We start from the raw sequence: 18,328 nt of genomic DNA on the forward strand, positions 1-18,328 counted from the left end.
CCAGTGTAGACACCCTGGTCGATTACAGTGCTGCGATTGGCCTCTGGGAGGTGTCCCACAATGTCTGTTCTCACCTCTCTGGTCATTGTTTGAACTCTACTACCCTGCCTACAGGTGACCAACCATCATCCCCACCCCGTAAATTCCTTTGGAATTTTGAAAGTCCCCTTCCTGTTTGCTCAGTGATGTGTGCAGTGGTCTCAGTACATTTTTACAGGTGGTCATGCCTGCTCAACACACCAGGCAATTCCCTGCTTGGCGCAATGCCGAGCTTCTGGACCTCATCAGCATTGGGGGAGAGGAGGCTGTCCCGTCCCAGCTGTGCTCCAGCCATAGGAATTGTGATACCTATGGACAGATTTCACGATGCGTGACAGAACGGGGGCCAAGCCATTCTGTACCCACGAGCTGCCGGTTCTACAAAGAGCTGGACATGATACTCAGTATCCACTATGGATACTTTGGTGGCTCGCATGCCAGTCGAGAGTGGACCAAGCCAGAAGGAGGAGGAAATCTTGAATGAGGATGTGAAGGGGGAGGCGGACCCAGAGGCAGAGGATGACTCAGAGGTCATCCAGGAGCCTTTTTCTACCCCGGAGGAGGCTAGCCAGTCACAGCTGTTGGATATTGCAAAGCGCGAACAAGAGAGGAGGCCCCTGGTAAGTGGATTTGATTTTGGGAATCGCTGAAGCAAGTTGTTACAGGCAGGAGGTTGCAGAAAGCAGGCTTGTGTCCCACCACATGCCTAATCTGAGCAGTAGAACAGGGTGTTGATTGACTCACTCACTTCACAGGAATATGCCTCAGATCTCCAGGAAACTGTCATGGAGATACTGGGCAATCCACGCCGCAGGTTCTTTGGCAGAGCTGCTTTGTTTCTTGCCTCATTAACGGTAACTTTCCCACACCACTGTGCCATCACCGGAGGCAGAGCCGGCTCTAGACCCCAGCGCGGCAAGCACGCGCGTGGGGCGGCCCTTTCCCGGGGGGGCGGCAGGCTGGGCCGGCGGACCTGCCGCAGTCATGCCTGCGGGAGGTCCACCGGAGCCCCGGGACGACCGGACCTGCCGCAGGCATGACTGCGGAGGGGGCGCTCGTCCAGCGGCTCCAGTGGACCTCCCGCAGGCATGACTGCGGACGGTTCGCTGGTCCCGCGGCTCGGCTGGACCTGCCGCAGGCATGCCTGCGGCAGCTCAACCAGAGCCACCGGATCAGCCAACCGTCCGCAGCTGCGGGAGGTCCAGCCGAGCCGCGCAACCAGCGGACCCTCCGCAGTCATGCCCACGGGAGGTCCGCTGCTCCCGCGGCTCCGGGGCGCCTCCCGGGCATGACTGCTTGGGGCGGCCAAAAACGTAGAGCCGCCCCTGACCGGAGGGAGGTGGGAGGGGAACGGCCGGATGGACCATTGCTGCACACAGGAGAGCCGCATAAGGGCCAGGGCAGAAACTGCAGTCTTGGAGAAGACCCTCCCTTGATAACCTGCTCACCCTCAGCAGCGAGTTATCTTCCATAATGAACACAGCCTGTGGAAAATGTAGGACAGGAATGATTATCAGGACCCCCCCTACAGTACTGGCTCTCCCCAAGAGCCATGTGCCCAATGTACAGCAGGGTCTGGGAAGAGTGATTTCCCCTGCCCCTGTGGCTACTCACCATTTTGGGGGTCTTGTGACTCATGTGTGCTTGCCTGGGGTCAGCCAGTTAGTGACAGGTGTGTGAGTACTGGCTGTGCTTTAAATCACTGAATCAGTGTTCTGTGTGTTGCAAACAATATTGTTTCTGTAAAATATTGTGTTTAAACTTCACAGAGATGATCTTGGGAGCCCAGCCTCCCTCTTTGTTATTGGCGGCTGAATGGCTATGCAGAATTAGAAAGCAGCCAAGAAGAACTAAGGAGGACTTTCTGCGTGATGTTATGATGCGCTCTGCGGCCAAGAAACAGGAATTGAAAGAGTGGCAGGACAGCGAGAAGAGGGACCGAAAGCCAAGCAGACATGCTCCAGGTGATACTAGCACTGCAAACGGAGCAGTTCCGTGCCCACCCTCCCCTGCAGCTGCGGTCGCTAAACTCTTTCCCATGCTCGCCCCAGACACCAGCAACACACTCTTATCAACCTCCTGGCTCCAGTCTGTAGCCGTGGCATTCCACTCCTCCCCCGTCACAGTCCAGCACTGCAGACTCCCAGTACCCACTGCCATAGGTGCCGACTTCCCCTCTGCCCAGTGGGTGCTCAATCCTCCACCCCTGGCCCCGCCTCTTCCCGACCCTGCATCGCCCTCACCCCACCCCTATTCCACCCTTTCCCCAAAGTCCCCACCCCTGCCCTGCCTCTTCTCCGCCTCCTCCCCTAGCGCACTGCATCCCTGCTCCTCCCCCTCCTTCCTAGAAAGTCCTAAGTACCGCCAAACAGCTGCTAGGCGGTGGGGGGCAGGAAGCGCTGGGAGGGAGGGGGAGGAGCAGGGATGCAGCGTGCTTGGGGGGTGAGAAGGAGGTGAGGAGGGGGGAGCTTAGCTGCTGGTGGGTGCGGAGCACCCACTAATTTTTCCCTGGGGGTGCTCCAGCCCCAGAGCACCCACGGAGTCGGCACCTATGCCCACTGCACTCAACACCCGTCCCTCTGAAGTACAGTACCCGCTGCACTGTACTCCAAAGGAGAAGGTTGGATATGATCCCTGGACATACACAAATCTTTAGCCGGCCTGGGACCCACCTCCTCCTGAGACCTTCCCTTCCCCTATCCCCCTCACTGCTGATATTTTTTTTTGTTTGACTCTCTCCTCCAGTTGTTGTTTTTAATAAAAGAATTGTGTGGGTTTGAAAGCAATCTTTATTTTATTAATTGAAAGCAAACAGAGCCCCGAAAAGCAACAGACAATTATGTTAAACCTTCATATTGCATCGTCTGCACCAATCACAATCACCTCCTAGCATTACAAGCACTGCACTCCCGAGCATAGCAACAAATACTAGTGGCTTTCAGCTTCAAATTGCTGCCTCAAGGCATCCCTGATCCTTATGGTGCCACGCTGTGCCCCTCTAATAGCCTTGGTCTCTGGCTGTTCAAACTCAGCCTCCAGATGCTGAGCATCTGCAGTCCAGTCCTGAGTGAAGCTTTCACCCTTCCCTTCACAAATATTATGGAGCATACAGCATGTGGATATAAGCATAGGAATATTGTCATCGGCCAGGTCCAGCTTCCCATAGAGGCAGCAGCAGCAGGCCTTTAAATGGCCAAAAGCACTCTCAACAGTCATTCTGCACTTGCTCAGCCTGTTGTTGAACCGCTCCTCGCTGCTGTCAAGTTGCCCTGTATATGGCTTCATAAGCCATGGCATTAAGGGGTAGGCAGGGTCTCTCAGGATCACAATGGGCATTTTGACTTCTCCTATAGTGATCTTCTGTTCCAGGAAGAAAGTCCCTGCTTGCAGCTTCCTGAACAGGCCAGTGTTCTGAAAGATGCGTGCGTCATGCACCTTTCCAGACCAGTCTGTGAAATGCCCACAGTGATCCACAAGAGCTTGGAGAACCATAGAGAAATACCCCTTGCAATTAATGTACTCAGTGGCTAGCTGGTCTGGTGCCAGAATTGCAATGTGTGTACCATCTATTGTTCCGCCGCAGTTAGGGAAGCCCATTTGTGCAAAGCCATTCACAATGTCATTCACGTTGCCCAGAGTCATGGTCTTTCGGAGTAGGACAGGGCGGCCCAGAGGATTCAGGGGGCCTGGGGCAGGGCCGGGTCTTTGGCAGCAATTCAGCGTCGGGTCCCTCTCAGAGGGAAGGACCCACCGCCAAATTGCCACTGAAGAATGAAGCGGCGGCAGTAGAGCTGCCCCTCGATTGCAGCTTTTTTCTTTTTTTTTCTTTTTCCGCCACTTGCGGCGGCGCTTGTACTCACTGGGCGGCGCTCCGAGGCTTCGGCAGCACTTCAGTGGCGGGTCCTTCACTCGCTCCAAGTCTTCCGTTGCACTGAAGGACCCACCACCGAAGACCCGGAGCGAGTGAAGGGCCCGCCACTGAAGTGCTGCCGAAAACCCGGAGTGGCTCACGGGGCCCCTGCGGGGCCCAGGACCTGGGGCAAATTGCCCCACTTTCCCCCCCACCCCCCGGGCAGCCCTGGAGCAGGATGCGATTAATGGCCCTGCACATTTCCGTCAACCCTAATCCAACGGTTGTCTTTCTCACACCGAACTGGTTAGTGACCGATCAGTATCAGTCTGGCGTAGCCAGCTTTCACAGTGCAATCGCCACGCACTTCTCCAACGGGAGGACAACTCTCATTCTTGTGTCCTTGTGCTGCAGGGCTGGGGCGAGCTCATCACACAGTCCCATGAATGTGGGTTTCCTCATCCAAAAGTTCTGCAGCCACTGCTCATCATCCCAGACGGTGCATCATGATGTGATCCCACCACTCAGTGCTTGTTTCTCGAGACCAAAAGTGGCATTCCACTGTGGTCAGCACCTCCGTGAATGCCACATGTTGTAGCTACTACACGTAGCAAGATCAATGTTACACTCCTCTTGCCTTTGTAGTTTAAGGAATAACTCCACTGCCACTTATGATGTGTTAATTGGAGTGAGCAGCGTACTGGTCAATAGTTCGGGATCCATTCCTGCAGACCGAAGAGGCAGCGTGCGCAGTACACAAACTGTTGAAAGATGGTGCCAAATGTGGACAGAAGCACAGGGATTGCTGGGATGCAAAGCAATGCATCACGGGGCATTGGGACAGGACTCAGGATGCCCCACGACTCCCTCCACCTTCCCACAAGTCTTAGCAGCAAAAGAGAAAGAGGTGCTCTGTGGGATAGCTGCTCAGAATGCACCGCTCTGAATAGCGCTGCAAGTGCTGCAAGTGTGAACACGCTATTGCACAGGCAGCTGACAGTGTGAACACACAACAGCGGTTTTCCTTCTGCGCTCTCTGAGCAGTGCTGTAACTGCTGGTGCTGTAACTCTGCCAGTGTAGACATGGAGACTGATGTGCAGAGGTCGCAGCAGAGAGGCAGGTGGCAGCAGAAGGTGACTGACAGTCAGTCGGAGAGGCTAGTGAGGCGATGTGCAGAACGAGTGGCTTGTGAGGCAGTGAGGAACCGTGGCTGGTGGGGCGGCCAGCAGAGAGGAGCAGTGGCTGGCAGGGTGGCTAGTTGGTGAGGAACAGCAGCTGGCAGGGCAGCCAGCCAGAGCAAGCGTAAGCAAGGTGCCTTCTTCCCCAGGTGGGAAGTGAAATCACACAGATGCACCTCTGAACCCTGGGTCCCCACTGACCAAGGACAATCACTGTGAGTGGGAGATAGTGAGGGAGCAGAGAGGGGCACAGAAAAGGAACCTTTGGCTGGTTGTAGAACTCAAGAACGTGAGGTGGAAGGCACTGCCCCATGCACGCTGGGGTGGGTGTCCTGCTCATTTATGATTATGAATGCCACTTGTGACATTTTCCCTAATTAGTGGCGGGTGACTTCCCTCTGTTCATTAAAAGTTTCTTTTCTACACTAATACTGTGCTTGTGAGTGGGGAAGTTGCCTCTCAGAGGCGCCCAGGGGTGGTGTGTAATTTTCCCAGGTTACTGGGTTGGGGCTCGAGCCGGTTCCGTGTTGTATTGTTGAAAAGGAACCCCTAGGTATTGAACCCAGCCCTGGTTGCTACTGGCTCCACCAGGCAGAAGGGTTACAACGACATCCACAAAGCAGTAAGCAGGGTCCTGAATACACCCTTCAGCACTAAGCAGGCCACTAAATAGTACAGTTGGGGCACTAAAGGGGCCCCTGCATACACCTTTGGGAGAACTAAATGGGGCCCTGAATCGTCCATTTGCGACCCTAAACAGGGCACCAAATAGAACATTTGGGGCACTAAACAGCCCAGAGCTAAAAATACCTGAAGGGAATCCCCTCAAGAAAGGGTTTGAGAGGGAAGGCAATGAATATAGGCTTGAGGGTTTCTTTCAGTGGCTCCCCCTTAGGACGGGGGATTTTGCTCCCTCCTTCAAGCTGTCAGGGCTTGACAGAGCTGTCTCACGCTGGAGCGCTGAAGAGCAGCACATAAAATGAAACCAACCCTGCTGCAAAACCACACACGCATGCTAAAGGGAGGGGTGGGTGTGGGTGCTGTGGGGAAGAGGAGGTAGAACGAGTTAGACTTGCTCCAGTCCCGCCCCCAGACTTCACTGCAGCCTCCTTTCCACCTGATTATGCCACAGATGCCTCAGCCAAGTCTGAGATGTGTTGAGCTGTCCGCTCTCTTCCTCTCTCTTCAGCCACAGCTGGCTGGGAAAGGCCATTTGGGACCTGCACTGCCCCTTTGCATGGACCTCTGTGGACAGAGAAGTAACAGCGGCCCAGCAGCTGGGTGAAAGTAGCCAGGGGGACTGCAGAGGAAACATCCCCTGGAACAAAGTTGTTTGCAGAAATAAATACCAGGTAACAACTTAAACAAGTGTTGAAGGAAGGGTGCAGTGTCTCAATCAGTAGCTCCTCTTCCTCTCTTCTCAGTGTGTTGCAATGCAGCAGCCAGCATGCTTCCGGTGGTGACTGAATTCTGTGGGGAAAGGCTTTTTAGACAGCAGTGTTGTTTAGGTACTGCCCTGGTAAGGATGGCACTACTGTGGTGGGGCCTGGCAGCTGGCTGGCCTGGCATCAAGAGATTCTGCTAGGGGCTAAGGATGAGAGAGTGAGTGACAGCCATTTCCTATCCTAATCTGCTGTGTGGTTTGTCTGCGGGCTGTTAAACAGGGTCTGTGTGTCACCCAGGAGACTACTATATTGGAGAACTGTGTATGTGTGTGCGTGCATGCACACATGTATAAAACACATGCTCGGGGTTTAAACTGTGTGTGTGTAGTCTGTGTGTTGCGGGGGGAAGGGAGGGTGCTAAAAGCAGAGGAAGAGTTTCCTGTTCACCTGTTCAGGGGATGGGGGGATGTTTCTCCCAAACTCCCTGTTTCTTGGCTGTTGTGATGATAGTTCGGCATGCTGTTTCAAACTACTTAACCACTGTATGTGTGTGTGTGTGTGTGTGTGTGTGTGTTTTGTATGTGCATACACATATATTTCCTAGTCAGGACTCTAATCACTAGACAATGCTGTCTGACTTTCATATTATGAGGCAATACTATCTAGTGTTTAGAGGAGGACTGGCAGACTTCATTCTGTTCTTGGCTTTGCCTCTGATTCACCATAAAACTGTAGGCAACTCATTTAACCTGTCTGTGCCCCACCTTTCCCAGCTGTTAAACAGTAATACTAATACTGTTGAAAAGTTATGTGAGATACTTGGATGATGCTTTTTGGTGCTTTCTGGATAAAGGATATTTTATAAGTGTCTGTAGCAACAACACTGTAACTAATATTGTTATTTAATTGGTTTTATTTATGAGCCAAATGTTTCTGTCATGCTAAGATCCAGATAAATATGGTCATAGTGAAATCACTATTCTGTGCCGATTTAGTTTTAGGATTCAGCGTGGTAGCAGTATTAGTCTGTATCAGCAAAAAGAACGAGGAGTACTTGTGGCACCTTAGAGACTAACCAATTTATTTGGGCATAAGCTTTCGTGGGCTAAAGCCCACTTCATCAGATGCATGCAGTGGAAAATGCATCTGATGAAGTGGGTTTTAGGATTGTGTAGCTATTTTTCTCAGTGCACCTTCTACTAATGGAAGAGACATTAACTTAGATTACAGGCTATTTATTGTGTTCAGTATAGTGGCTGACCAGCAGAGTACCCAATGAAACCAACAGCAATGCTAACACTGATGCTTACAAAAAGGTATTTGTCTAGTCCCCTTAACATTTTGGTGCCAGAGTTGCACTCCTGTATCACTGGTATGGCACTGTCCTAAAGTAAGCTTTCCTTCTGATTGCCTCAGTCTTTTGAATGGAGCAGATAGGAATTTTGAAAGTTTTTGTGACTGTACAGTCAAGATATAGGAAGACACCATTTACCATCAAAATATGAGACGCTTCTCACTGCAACATCAATAGGTCAGATTTTGGCTGTTTAAAATGAAGTTCAAATAATTTCTCAGTCCAGTCAATGATCTGACCCCTCTGTAACTGTCCTTGTCAGTATTTTTAATCTCCAATGGGTCTTTCATCTAAAGACACACTTTCAGCTTTTTTATTAGTTTAACATCGTTTTTTGTGGTTAACAATGTTATCATCTATTTCAGTAGACTGTGAGTTACTTTCACTTTAGTAACAGAGCTTGTCCCATTTGAAGTAGATTAAATTATTCTGTTCTACAATACAGGTAAACTCCAGCTATTCAGAGGTCTCAGGAGATGTCCAAAACCCTCAGATAATGGGAGGTTGGGTTATTGGGGACTTGCCCTGTAGCCCTCAGCAGTGTAATTGCTATTTTTTAACTGCAGTCTATTTAAAGGGTGTAAATTAAAGGTTTATCTTCCAAAAACAGCTTAGGATCAAAGCAAAAAACTAAGCAAATAAAAAAAAATCACCCTTCCATCAATATTTCAAGAGCAAGGCCTCATACATAGCAGCCCTGCCTGCAAGAGCTTACAGTCTTGGTAATGATATATGCAAATTGCTGGCAACTGAATAGGTGTTGATGTTCGTTGGTGGTGGTAATAATGGTCATTCACGAGTCTTTCATCTCTGGATGTCTGAGTTCACTACTGTCTTTAGTCACCAATGAAAGAAGTGTACTGGTCTTGGGCAGAGGCCACTCCTTTTGTGGCTCTGGGGTGGAGAATGATAGGAAACAGCAGGACTTAATGCATCAAGAAGCACTATCTGTAGACTTTTCTTGTGGCTTATTTTCAGTTTGCAAGGTGAGCAAGCAACTTGCTGAGGCTTTTCTCTGGCTTTTCACCTCCCACTCTGGCCCCACTGACATTTTCTCTTACATTTTGCTGAGTGGAGGAATGGTAGCTACATGGAGAAGTGAAGAATATGCTGCTTAGCTAGTCTTCCCCTTCATGTGGTCCCAGTGTAGCTTTTTCCCTGGTACTGCACAGTGTTTGGGGACTTCTGACCTTTTTTAAAATTTTGTTTTGATTGTAAAAACAGCCTAGTTAAACCTGAATAACAGACATAACCAAGGAGATCACATTTCATAATACTGATAATAGGCTAAACTCTTAGGTCTTGTTTTCAGGAAGAATCCATCTAATAATGCTTTGGAAAGATAAGCAGAGAACGCCATGTGGCTGCTTCATGAACTGAAATATATCAGAGGCTGGATCCAGAATCTCAAGAACTTAATGTGCCCTCCAATTTGCAGGCCTGCCAGGTGGTTGCAGTGGAGCAGGCGGTCAGGCAAGGTTCTGTTGGAAACAACACAACCTAGTGTGTTGGTGTGAAAAGGGGACAAGATATGGGTGTACTTCTTAAAGGCTTTAGTCAATTCCTTGCAAAGCCCTAGGGACCTTTTTACATCATGTTAATGGAGAAGGACCTCATCAGGATTGGCATGTAGGTGTAGCAAAAAAAAAGTTGGCAGGATGAATGAATGCAGAATTTTTCTCAAAGGGCCGTTCACCACCTTAAGAAGAAGGGTGCATAAGTCACTAGGGAAACTGACACCCTGCCCTGCCCTCAGAGGCTGCTAATGGTTTCATCCAACAACAGGCCCAGTGCCACACTGCTTGATTTAACCAGCTATGAAGGGCATGGGTCCCACTCACAGGTAGCAACTGGAAAGTCCCTCAGTCTGGTTGAAACTCAGCTAGAGATGATGAGGCTGTCTCTAGACACAGATCTGCCCCCTTGGAAACAGCCATTCCAGGACAAATCTGATTAATTTTATCCACAAAGATACAAAACTCATCACAGTGATTAATATTTGACTGTGTTTCCAGGCAACAGCAGCCAATCCTGGCCAGATTGTACATCACCCAGAACAATCCCCTTGGATGACATTTTGCAAACACTACTCGTGCTCATGCCGATTCCAATTACTTTCTCTCCATTACTCTCTTCCCTCATTGCAACTCCATCCATCCTCTCTTCCCCACCTGGAAGCCATTAACCGCCACTTTTCTGATTCCTCTTCATCCACCTTCCTTTCTGGTTTTGACACCTGGCTGCCCCTGTTCCTCTACTCAAAACCGCTCTCCATCATTTTCAGTGCGGCCTTAGAGGCCACATCGCAATCTTGCCTAATCTCTCAGCCTCCCATCTCCTCGCTGTCACTGCCTTGTTTGAGATTCAGCCCCAGATCAATTCTCCCACTTGCTAAAATGGCCTCTCACTTGTCCTCTTTTTCATTAAACACTGCTTCCTCTCTGATCTCTGGAGAAAATCCCATGTCTTCACAGAGTTTCTCCACTGTATAATCATTCTTTCTTCCTTCATTTTTGCCATCCTCCTGGTCAGGCAACTTCACTTCTCCACTCTAACTGAATCCCACACCTGCAATCCCAGATACTTATTCAAGGTATATGACACCTTCATAAGCCCATCCTCCCATCCCCACCCCAAGGATATTGTGAATTTTTTCAAAAACAAGATTGAGAACATCCAATGTGATCTCGCCTCCTCTTCCACCCCACCTACCTATTTTGCTCAGGTCCATTCACAAGGTTCCTGCTAAAATAGACTTCTGTTTCTATTTTTTCCCCATGTCACTTGCCCCTCACTTCGAGTCTCTCCACAGGCTTCCAGTTCTCAACCACATAAAATACAAATTCTGTTTTTTTTCCTTTTTAAGACCCTTCCGAACTTTGTTCCTCTATATTTGTCTGCTAGGGAATATTATCAAATTGCCCTGACCCTGTTGCTCCACAAACTATGCCAGCTTTGATTGTTCATTTGTCTGCTTCTCCCACAAGAAACTTTACATGTTTTCATGCAATACCATATTGACCAGAGCACTCTCCTCACACAAATCCATAAGATACCCTGTCCTTCAAATCCTTCCTCCAGGCCCATTCTGACCTGGATACCTTCAGAAAACTGCCAGCTGCAGGCCTACATAACACTTGTTCTGCTAACAGTTTTCTTTATCCTCCCTGCCTTGATTCTACAAATCATTTTTTACACCCAGTTGTTACATCTTGTCATCTTTAGATTGTAAAATCTGCGGGGTTACATTTGTACAATGGGACTCTGATCTTGGTTGGACTTCTGGATGCTACTGTCTGCCTAGTAATAATATGTGACAATCAGTTGTTCTCAATGCAGTGATCAGTATTCCAGCCACATGTGTTTCATTTGTTATAGGGCCTCTGTATGTGCAGGTGACCTGTGAGGATGTTTAGGAGACATTATGGATAGCTAAGGACAGGCCATCATTCCAGCAGTCCACTGACTGTACAGTACTGACCCTTGGAGACAACTAAAAATGACTCACATTTATCAGTCTTCATGGGTAGACAATAAAACAGGTCCTCCAAGGTCAGGCAAAGGTGTGTTCTGACTTCAAAGTCAAGGAGGTGAAAGTCAGGCCATCACAAAGGTGTAGTCTTCACCTAGACTTTCTCAATCCCAATCCAAAACCAAGTGGAGAAGTGTGCCCACCTATCTACTTTGAGCCTGAAACCAGCTAGATAGTTTACACCAAATACACACTCTGGCCCAAATTCTCCACTGGTATAATTCCCTGGATGTCAATGGAGTTACATCAGCAGAGTGTTTGGCCCACTAGCTGAAATCCTCATTTAGAATCTTTCTTCAATTCACTATGTTTGATAAAGAAGTAAATGATTTGCCCTCCTCTGTGTATCTGATGGCACAGGGATACGTGTGGTGCAACTTCCCCATTCAAGTAACTAGTCAGTTAAATTCATGTTTTCTATTCTCACTGTAAGGTATTTTTCCAGGTGTGAATAATTTTTCATCTTCTGCCTGTCTCCAGTGTCAGTTTTTAATAAAAAATTGGGACCAAATTCTTTCATGATATTTAAACACTCAAACAAGGCAATGTTGATAAACAAGATCAGAGACAGAGGCCTGAAAATGAAGTGAAGAATTATATACAATAGGCAAGATTTTTTGATGTTTTTTAGAAACGTCTTGATCATTAGCACTTCCTCAGGGAAAGATGTGAAAATGCATGCACTGCTGAACTCTGACACTTGGGAGCACCTCTATTGATCATCTTCCGGAATAAAGCTTTAACCGTCTTTAATGAACTCGAGCGCCAAGAAGTGCTGAGCTGCTAGAAATGTATTACAGACTTCTGTATCAGACAAGAAAATGCAAACTATATCTTAGATAAAGTTAAAAGATACCGAGTGATGGGGCCTGGGTATTTTAGGAACTAGTGCTAGGATATGCAGCCTTTCACCACAAGATTGTTCATTTGAATGTGGTCCAGATGGGTAGTGAATTAATATTGTTACCATCTGATAGATGTTGTTGCCCCTTGGGCAGTTTGGGGGGCCTTGCTGGGTTGTTTCCATTATGAGGGGAAACTGATAATGAGTCAAGTCTTTCTTGGGTTCAAACCCGCTTACTTACAAAGATGTCCAAAAAAGTCCTGTTTCCCCTAAGCATAATAGAAACAAACAGGAGGTGGTTTCTTTGTTTCAAAGTCATTCCAGCCTTTCTTGTGCCCCCAAAGAAGCTCTTTCTTTTGGCTTCCACCCAGGGCTACAGTCATCAGTACTTCTCTGTCTTTCTGGTCACTTCCTGTTTCTGACACTGACACACACACACACACACACACACACACACACACACACACACACACACACACACACACACACACACACACACACACACACACACACACACACACACACACACCCACCAATCAATGCCCCAGTCCCTGCATGTGCAATCAGTCTCAGGGAAACTGCTCATTCTCCCTGAACTAGTTCTTGCTCGGGCCTTCCCAAATGACCCAGTGCCTTGGTGGCTTCTGTTACTTCAGCTATTTTATTCCATAAAGGAGCTTAATTGCTTCTTCCATTTAGCCTGAAAGGCAGATAGCATGCTCGACAACAAGATCTGTGATTGTCCATTGATCAAAAGACATGTTTGCTAGTGTCAGGGACTCTAACCCCGACAGCGAAGTTAGTTGTCTGATCACAGAGAGACAGGCAACACCAGTAAGGTCCGATCAAAAGCTCTTTATTGACAAGTGCACGCATCAACAAAGAGCAGCTCGTCTCCAGAGAGGACCAGCCCCTCTTTACAGCTTAGTATTAGCCTATATAGACAGTTTTATTACGTCATACATCATTCACTTGAGCAACCCACCCCCTTTGTCTAACAACTTGAAACTAGACACTTTTAATATACACACATGCCTAGACTTTATGTCTACAACTACAGATTATTTAATAATATCTTAACAAGCACCAAAAGTTAGGAATACAGGGGAGTTTTAAACAAACCTATAACTCAACCAGGGAGTTAGAATCTGAACTGTGGGATGCTAAAGTTTCTTATCAGTTCTTCAAACACTGTTCTTAACACTGCACTGCTGATACTATGCCAGGAATGCAACCCCTGGTTTATCTCACTTTTTCCAGGGCTTTGTGAGACAATGCTGCTTCTCAGTATTTTTCCACTCTGGGATTACCCAGAAACCTCTGTTAGCCTGACTTCAGTCAGGTTGGTATACCTGTTTTGTCTGCTATATCTTCATTCAGGCCTAACACTAGCAGCCACCTACACTGTGCAGCACAATATTCAGTGGCCGCTGTAATATGAATTAGGATTTAGATTGGGTGATTGAGTGTTTCTGAACTATTTACAGCTAGCAGTCCCAGTGCATTTCCTAGTGATCAGGAGTCAACACCACACAAGAAAGCCACCACCCCGTGATAGTAACCCTGTTACCAGCCTCTTCAGAGGCAAGGGTCCAGGTTTTCAGAATTGGTCGGCCCCCATTAAGCCACTGAGTTTAAGTCATCAACTTTTCAAAAGTGCATGGCAACAAATTCATTGTTCTCAGTAGGAGCTGAGCACGTTTAAATAGCTGGCCAATTCAGCTTGGGACCTAAATGGGCACTGAGCTCTTGTGAAAATCTGGATATAAGGCTTTAATGGTCTGTTGTGACCAAACTCCCTTTTCAGTCCTACAGAAGGTCTCTCCAGGTCAGGGATGAATCACATTAGGGAAGAGGACATGTTAATCCTGTTGTTGCACTTGTTCCTTTGACAAACAGAAGCAGTTAGTCTCTTGAGCTGTCAGTCTGACACCTTCTTTAGGACCAAATTCACTTTATTCTCTCTCTCTTGTTTTTTTTTTTTAACAAAGCTCAGGTAAAAATAAGTTAGATCTTAATTATGATAGCTTCAATAGACCTAACAGAGTGTAAAACAGAATATGACAAAAGCTCTGCTAAGAGTTAATTTTAGTGGTTGTCTTGACTTGTCTGACCAAAAGGTGGAGTGATATTTACTTGTCAGTTCTATGAGTAACATCATATGCTTACATGCCTGATAAGCGTGTCAGATAGTCATGGAGAAGGAAGTAACTTTTATTTTTGCAAAATTATGACTGTCAATAATCCTGCACTAAGTGGAGGGAGATGGACCAAAAGACTTAGGGCTTGGCTACACTGGAGAGTTGCAGCGCTCGTGGTGGGTTTACAGCGCTGCAACTTAGTAACTGTCCACACCTGCAAGGCACATCCAGCGCTGCATCTCCCTGGCTGCAGCGCTGGCCGTACACCTGATCTGCCTCAGGTATAACGAGTGCAGCGCTGGGGAGCAAGTGTAAACAGTGATTAATCTTACTACGCTGTAACTGACCTCCGGAATCTTCCTAAAATGCTTTAAGTACCAGATAACATTCTTTGTTTTGTTGTGATGCCTCTCTTTGTTTTGTTGTGAACTCTGGGCTCCCGGAGCTGCTTATCTAAAAAACAAACACAGCTCCTGTTTGCTGGAGCAGAGGCAGGCAGGGGAATTCCTTTGGAATGTGCACAGCTAGTGTTTGCTAGTGTTTGCTTGAGGAGAGAGATAATTTGCTTGAGGAGAGAAGTGGGGGGAAGGGGGTCTATTTTAAAACAGGTGCTTATGTGGTCTGAAGGCTATTTGCATTTAGTGAATAAGAGAGGGGTGGGGGAAGGGGTCGAAAGTTTTAAAATGATTGAAGGTTGATGCTGTGTATCTTCCAGTCCTTAGAACTTGCAAGGCAGGGAGCTCACAAAAATCAGCTCCAAAAATCCACTCTCTCTGTCTCCCCCACGCTCCCTGTCACACTCCACCCCGCCCCCCTCTTTTGAAAAGCACATTGCAACCACTTGAACGCTGGGATAGCTGCCCATAATGCACCACTCCCAGCAGCGCTGCAAATGCTGCAAATGTGGCCACACTGCAGCGCTGGTAGCTGTCAGTGTGGCCACACTCCAACGCTTTCCCTACACAGCTGTACAAAGACAGCTGTAACTCCCAGCGCTGCACAAGTGTAGCCATGGCCTTAAGGTATTTTCCACCTTGTCACATCTATGACGGTATATCAGACTGAAATCCTGGCTCCACTGAAGTCAATAGGACTTTGATGGGGATGGGGGGAAAGGATTCTGCCCCATGTATTCAAAGGAAACAGAGAATGGCAAAAAGTACTGTTATAAAATGTATTAATATTAAGCCTGATTCTACTGTTGCTTGCACTAATGAAAATAAGGAGTAACTGCAGTGAAGTCAATGGAATTACACAGGTATAAAACTAATATTAAAGGAAAATCAAACTACTTTATGGAATTGCATTAAAAAAGGAACATTCAGCAGAGCTGTATCTAGATACTATCCTTATATTTCAGTCTTTCCCCTACCAGCACTTTAAAAAAAAAACCTTATATATTGGTTTTTAAACTCATTTTCTACTGTCTTTCAGTTTTGCAAACACTGAAATCATTTAGCAAGAGACCCCACACTGTGGTTAGGCTGAAATTAGCGTTATGTGTTTCCCGCACATTAGTGGCTTGTTCAGAGTCTTTCCAGGCACGGGGAGTAAATATGCAGTCACCACTAAAGAGTGGGCATGTGTTTTATTTCATTACATAGGCCCGGGTTATTCCATCAAGCCACCACATTGGGTCAAAGCTGGTGTGGGGCTGCATCGCTGAAGTGGGTCTTACCCCAGTGTAGCACACTGCAGAAGGGTCAGCTAGTCCTGAGACCAACTCTATCTAACCCCGGGTGAGAATGGATAAGCTCTAGGCAGGGACTGGCTGGGTTATAAGCCAATACACTTTAATACATGCGCAGGCCAGAGGACATGTGCCTCTTCCCTAGAGCATGTAAATAATCCCCCTCCTCCTTTCCCCGCTCCTCACTTCCCAGGACAGGGAGATGTATTAAATTTTGGTCCCCGGAAGTAACAGTGAGGTGAACTGCTCCTTGTTCAGTTCTCCTCATTCACAGGCACAGGTCAGCCTGCTACGGAACCTGTGGAGAACTAGTTTTTATGACCTTTGACTATCTCATAGAAAGGGAATTTAGGATTATATTTCCACTTGCAAATAGTGATGAATTAAACGCCCATTCAGAAACCATAGCAATACATTCCTAGTTCCTTGTGATACCAGGATATGTTTCTGCAGGGCTGACCAGGAACCAGAAGCACACACACCACCTGCTAATCAAATACAGATAACTGGATCTGCGTGTATGCATTTCCCAGGCCTTGTTTGGAATAGCCAAGCCACACAGAACAAACGGCGTTGAGGTCTTTTTTTATACCTCATGTTCCTGTGTGAAGATGACAGTAAAGATACACGGTGTATTGTATAAAAGGAGAAAACAACTGTAACAAACAGAGGGTATAATCTACCCTAGGGCTGCCAATTTTGGTTGGTCGAATTCCTGGAGGTTTCATCACATGACATAATCTTTAATTCCTGGAGACTCCAGGACGATCCTGGCGGTTGGCAGCCTTAATCTACACTGCAGCTGGGATCATGCTTCCCAGGTTAAGCAGACACACTTAAAAGTAGCAGCATAGCTGGTGGGTAGCAAGGGTGGCGGCTCAGACTGGCCACCTGAGTACAAACCCATCTGGACCACAGGTAAGTACTCAGGCCCAGTACCTGTGCTACAGCTTGTGCTACCCCCAGCTACAATGCTGTTTTTAGCATAGTGGCTTGAGCAACGCTAGCATTGTCTATCTGTCTTTCTGTGCTGGGAACTGCACTCCCAGCGGCATTGTAGACATATCCTAGTGCAGTGTTTCCCAAACTTGGGACGCTGCTTGTGCAGGGAAAGCCCCTGGCGGGCCAGGCCGGTGTGTTTACCTGCCGCATCTGCAGGTCCAGCTGATCGCAGCTCCCACTGGCCACAGTTCACTGCTCCACACCAATGGGAGCTGCTGGAAGCAGTGGCCAGTACGTCCCTCAGCCCGCGCCACTTCCAGCAGCTCCCATTGGCCGGAGCAGCAAACGGCGGCCAGTGGGAGCCACGATTGGCCAGACTTGCGGACGTGGCCGGTAAACAAACCAGCCCAGCTCGCCAGGGGCTTTCCCTACACAAGCGGCGTCCCAAGTTTGGGAACCACTGTCCTAGGGTATGTCTACACTGCAACATAAACCCAGGGTTAAAACTCCGGCTTTATCCTAACCCCTCTTCTCTTTAGACATGAGTTGCTCTAACCCAGGGCTTGGACCCAGGGTCCCAGGACCTCACAGGGTTAGAGGGTCCGAGCCTGAGTCAAGCTGGGGACCCAAGGTTTCAAGCCCTATTACTGTGCAGTGTAGACAAAGCCCTACCACACTTATGCTCTGGGAGTCTGCCAAAAGTATTCCACAGCCCCATGGGTGGACTTTCTTTGTCCTCTGGACAGTCAAGTTCGGTGGACAGTCAAGTTTTCCCACACTGCACCACAAACAAAGAGCTAGCACAGTCACAGTTTGGGAGGGTGCTAGGAAGTCTCAGTTATGGGGGTGTGGGGGGGTGTTGACCTGAGTCAGTCTAATGCAGTATAGATGCTGGAGCCCCAGATTGGGACACGGGTTTCAAAAATTCCTAACCTGGGATTATATATGAGTGTAGACATTCAAGACCTAGGTTAACAAACCCAGGGTTTGATACCTCAAGTTCCACTAACCCTGGGCTTACATTTCATTGTAGACATACCCTTAGAGGTCTAACCATCACCCATGTAGTCCTTTCTCATATAATCTGTTCCATTTACTTCAGTGGGGTGACTTGCATGAGAAAGATCACTTCCAAGAGCAAAAGTATGGAGAATCAGGCTCTTAATTGCAGCAACTCTAAACATAAGAAAACTGAAGTGTGAAGTATTTTTTGAATGAACAGTACCTACAGCTGAAGTACCAAATAATCTGAGAAATGCTTATAACAGATCACAGACTGACACAATTAATGTGCATGGATCAGCTCCACAGATGTAGTTAATTGGTGCAGCTCCACTGAAGGCTATGATAAGGCTGGCAGATATATTTCATT

At 47.8% G+C, this 18,328-nt stretch overlaps 1 protein-coding gene across 1 annotated transcript in view; it reads left to right on the forward strand.

Annotated features, from left to right (window-relative positions):
- The first annotated feature begins 452 nt into the window (after positions 1-452).
- The window catches only part of CRACR2A (calcium release activated channel regulator 2A), a 103,593-nt gene continuing 85,717 nt past the window's right edge, over positions 453-18,328 (forward strand). The window contains exons 1-2 of the mRNA XM_044983316.1: positions 453-659; positions 6,593-6,670. Of these exons, the coding sequence (XP_044839251.1) occupies positions 453-659; positions 6,593-6,670 (285 nt within the window). The remainder of the gene's footprint in view (positions 660-6,592; positions 6,671-18,328) is intronic.

Source organism: Mauremys mutica, chromosome 1, assembly GCF_020497125.1.
Source record: "Mauremys mutica isolate MM-2020 ecotype Southern chromosome 1, ASM2049712v1, whole genome shotgun sequence".
In the NCBI taxonomy this organism is placed as follows: domain Eukaryota; kingdom Metazoa; phylum Chordata; order Testudines; family Geoemydidae; genus Mauremys; species Mauremys mutica.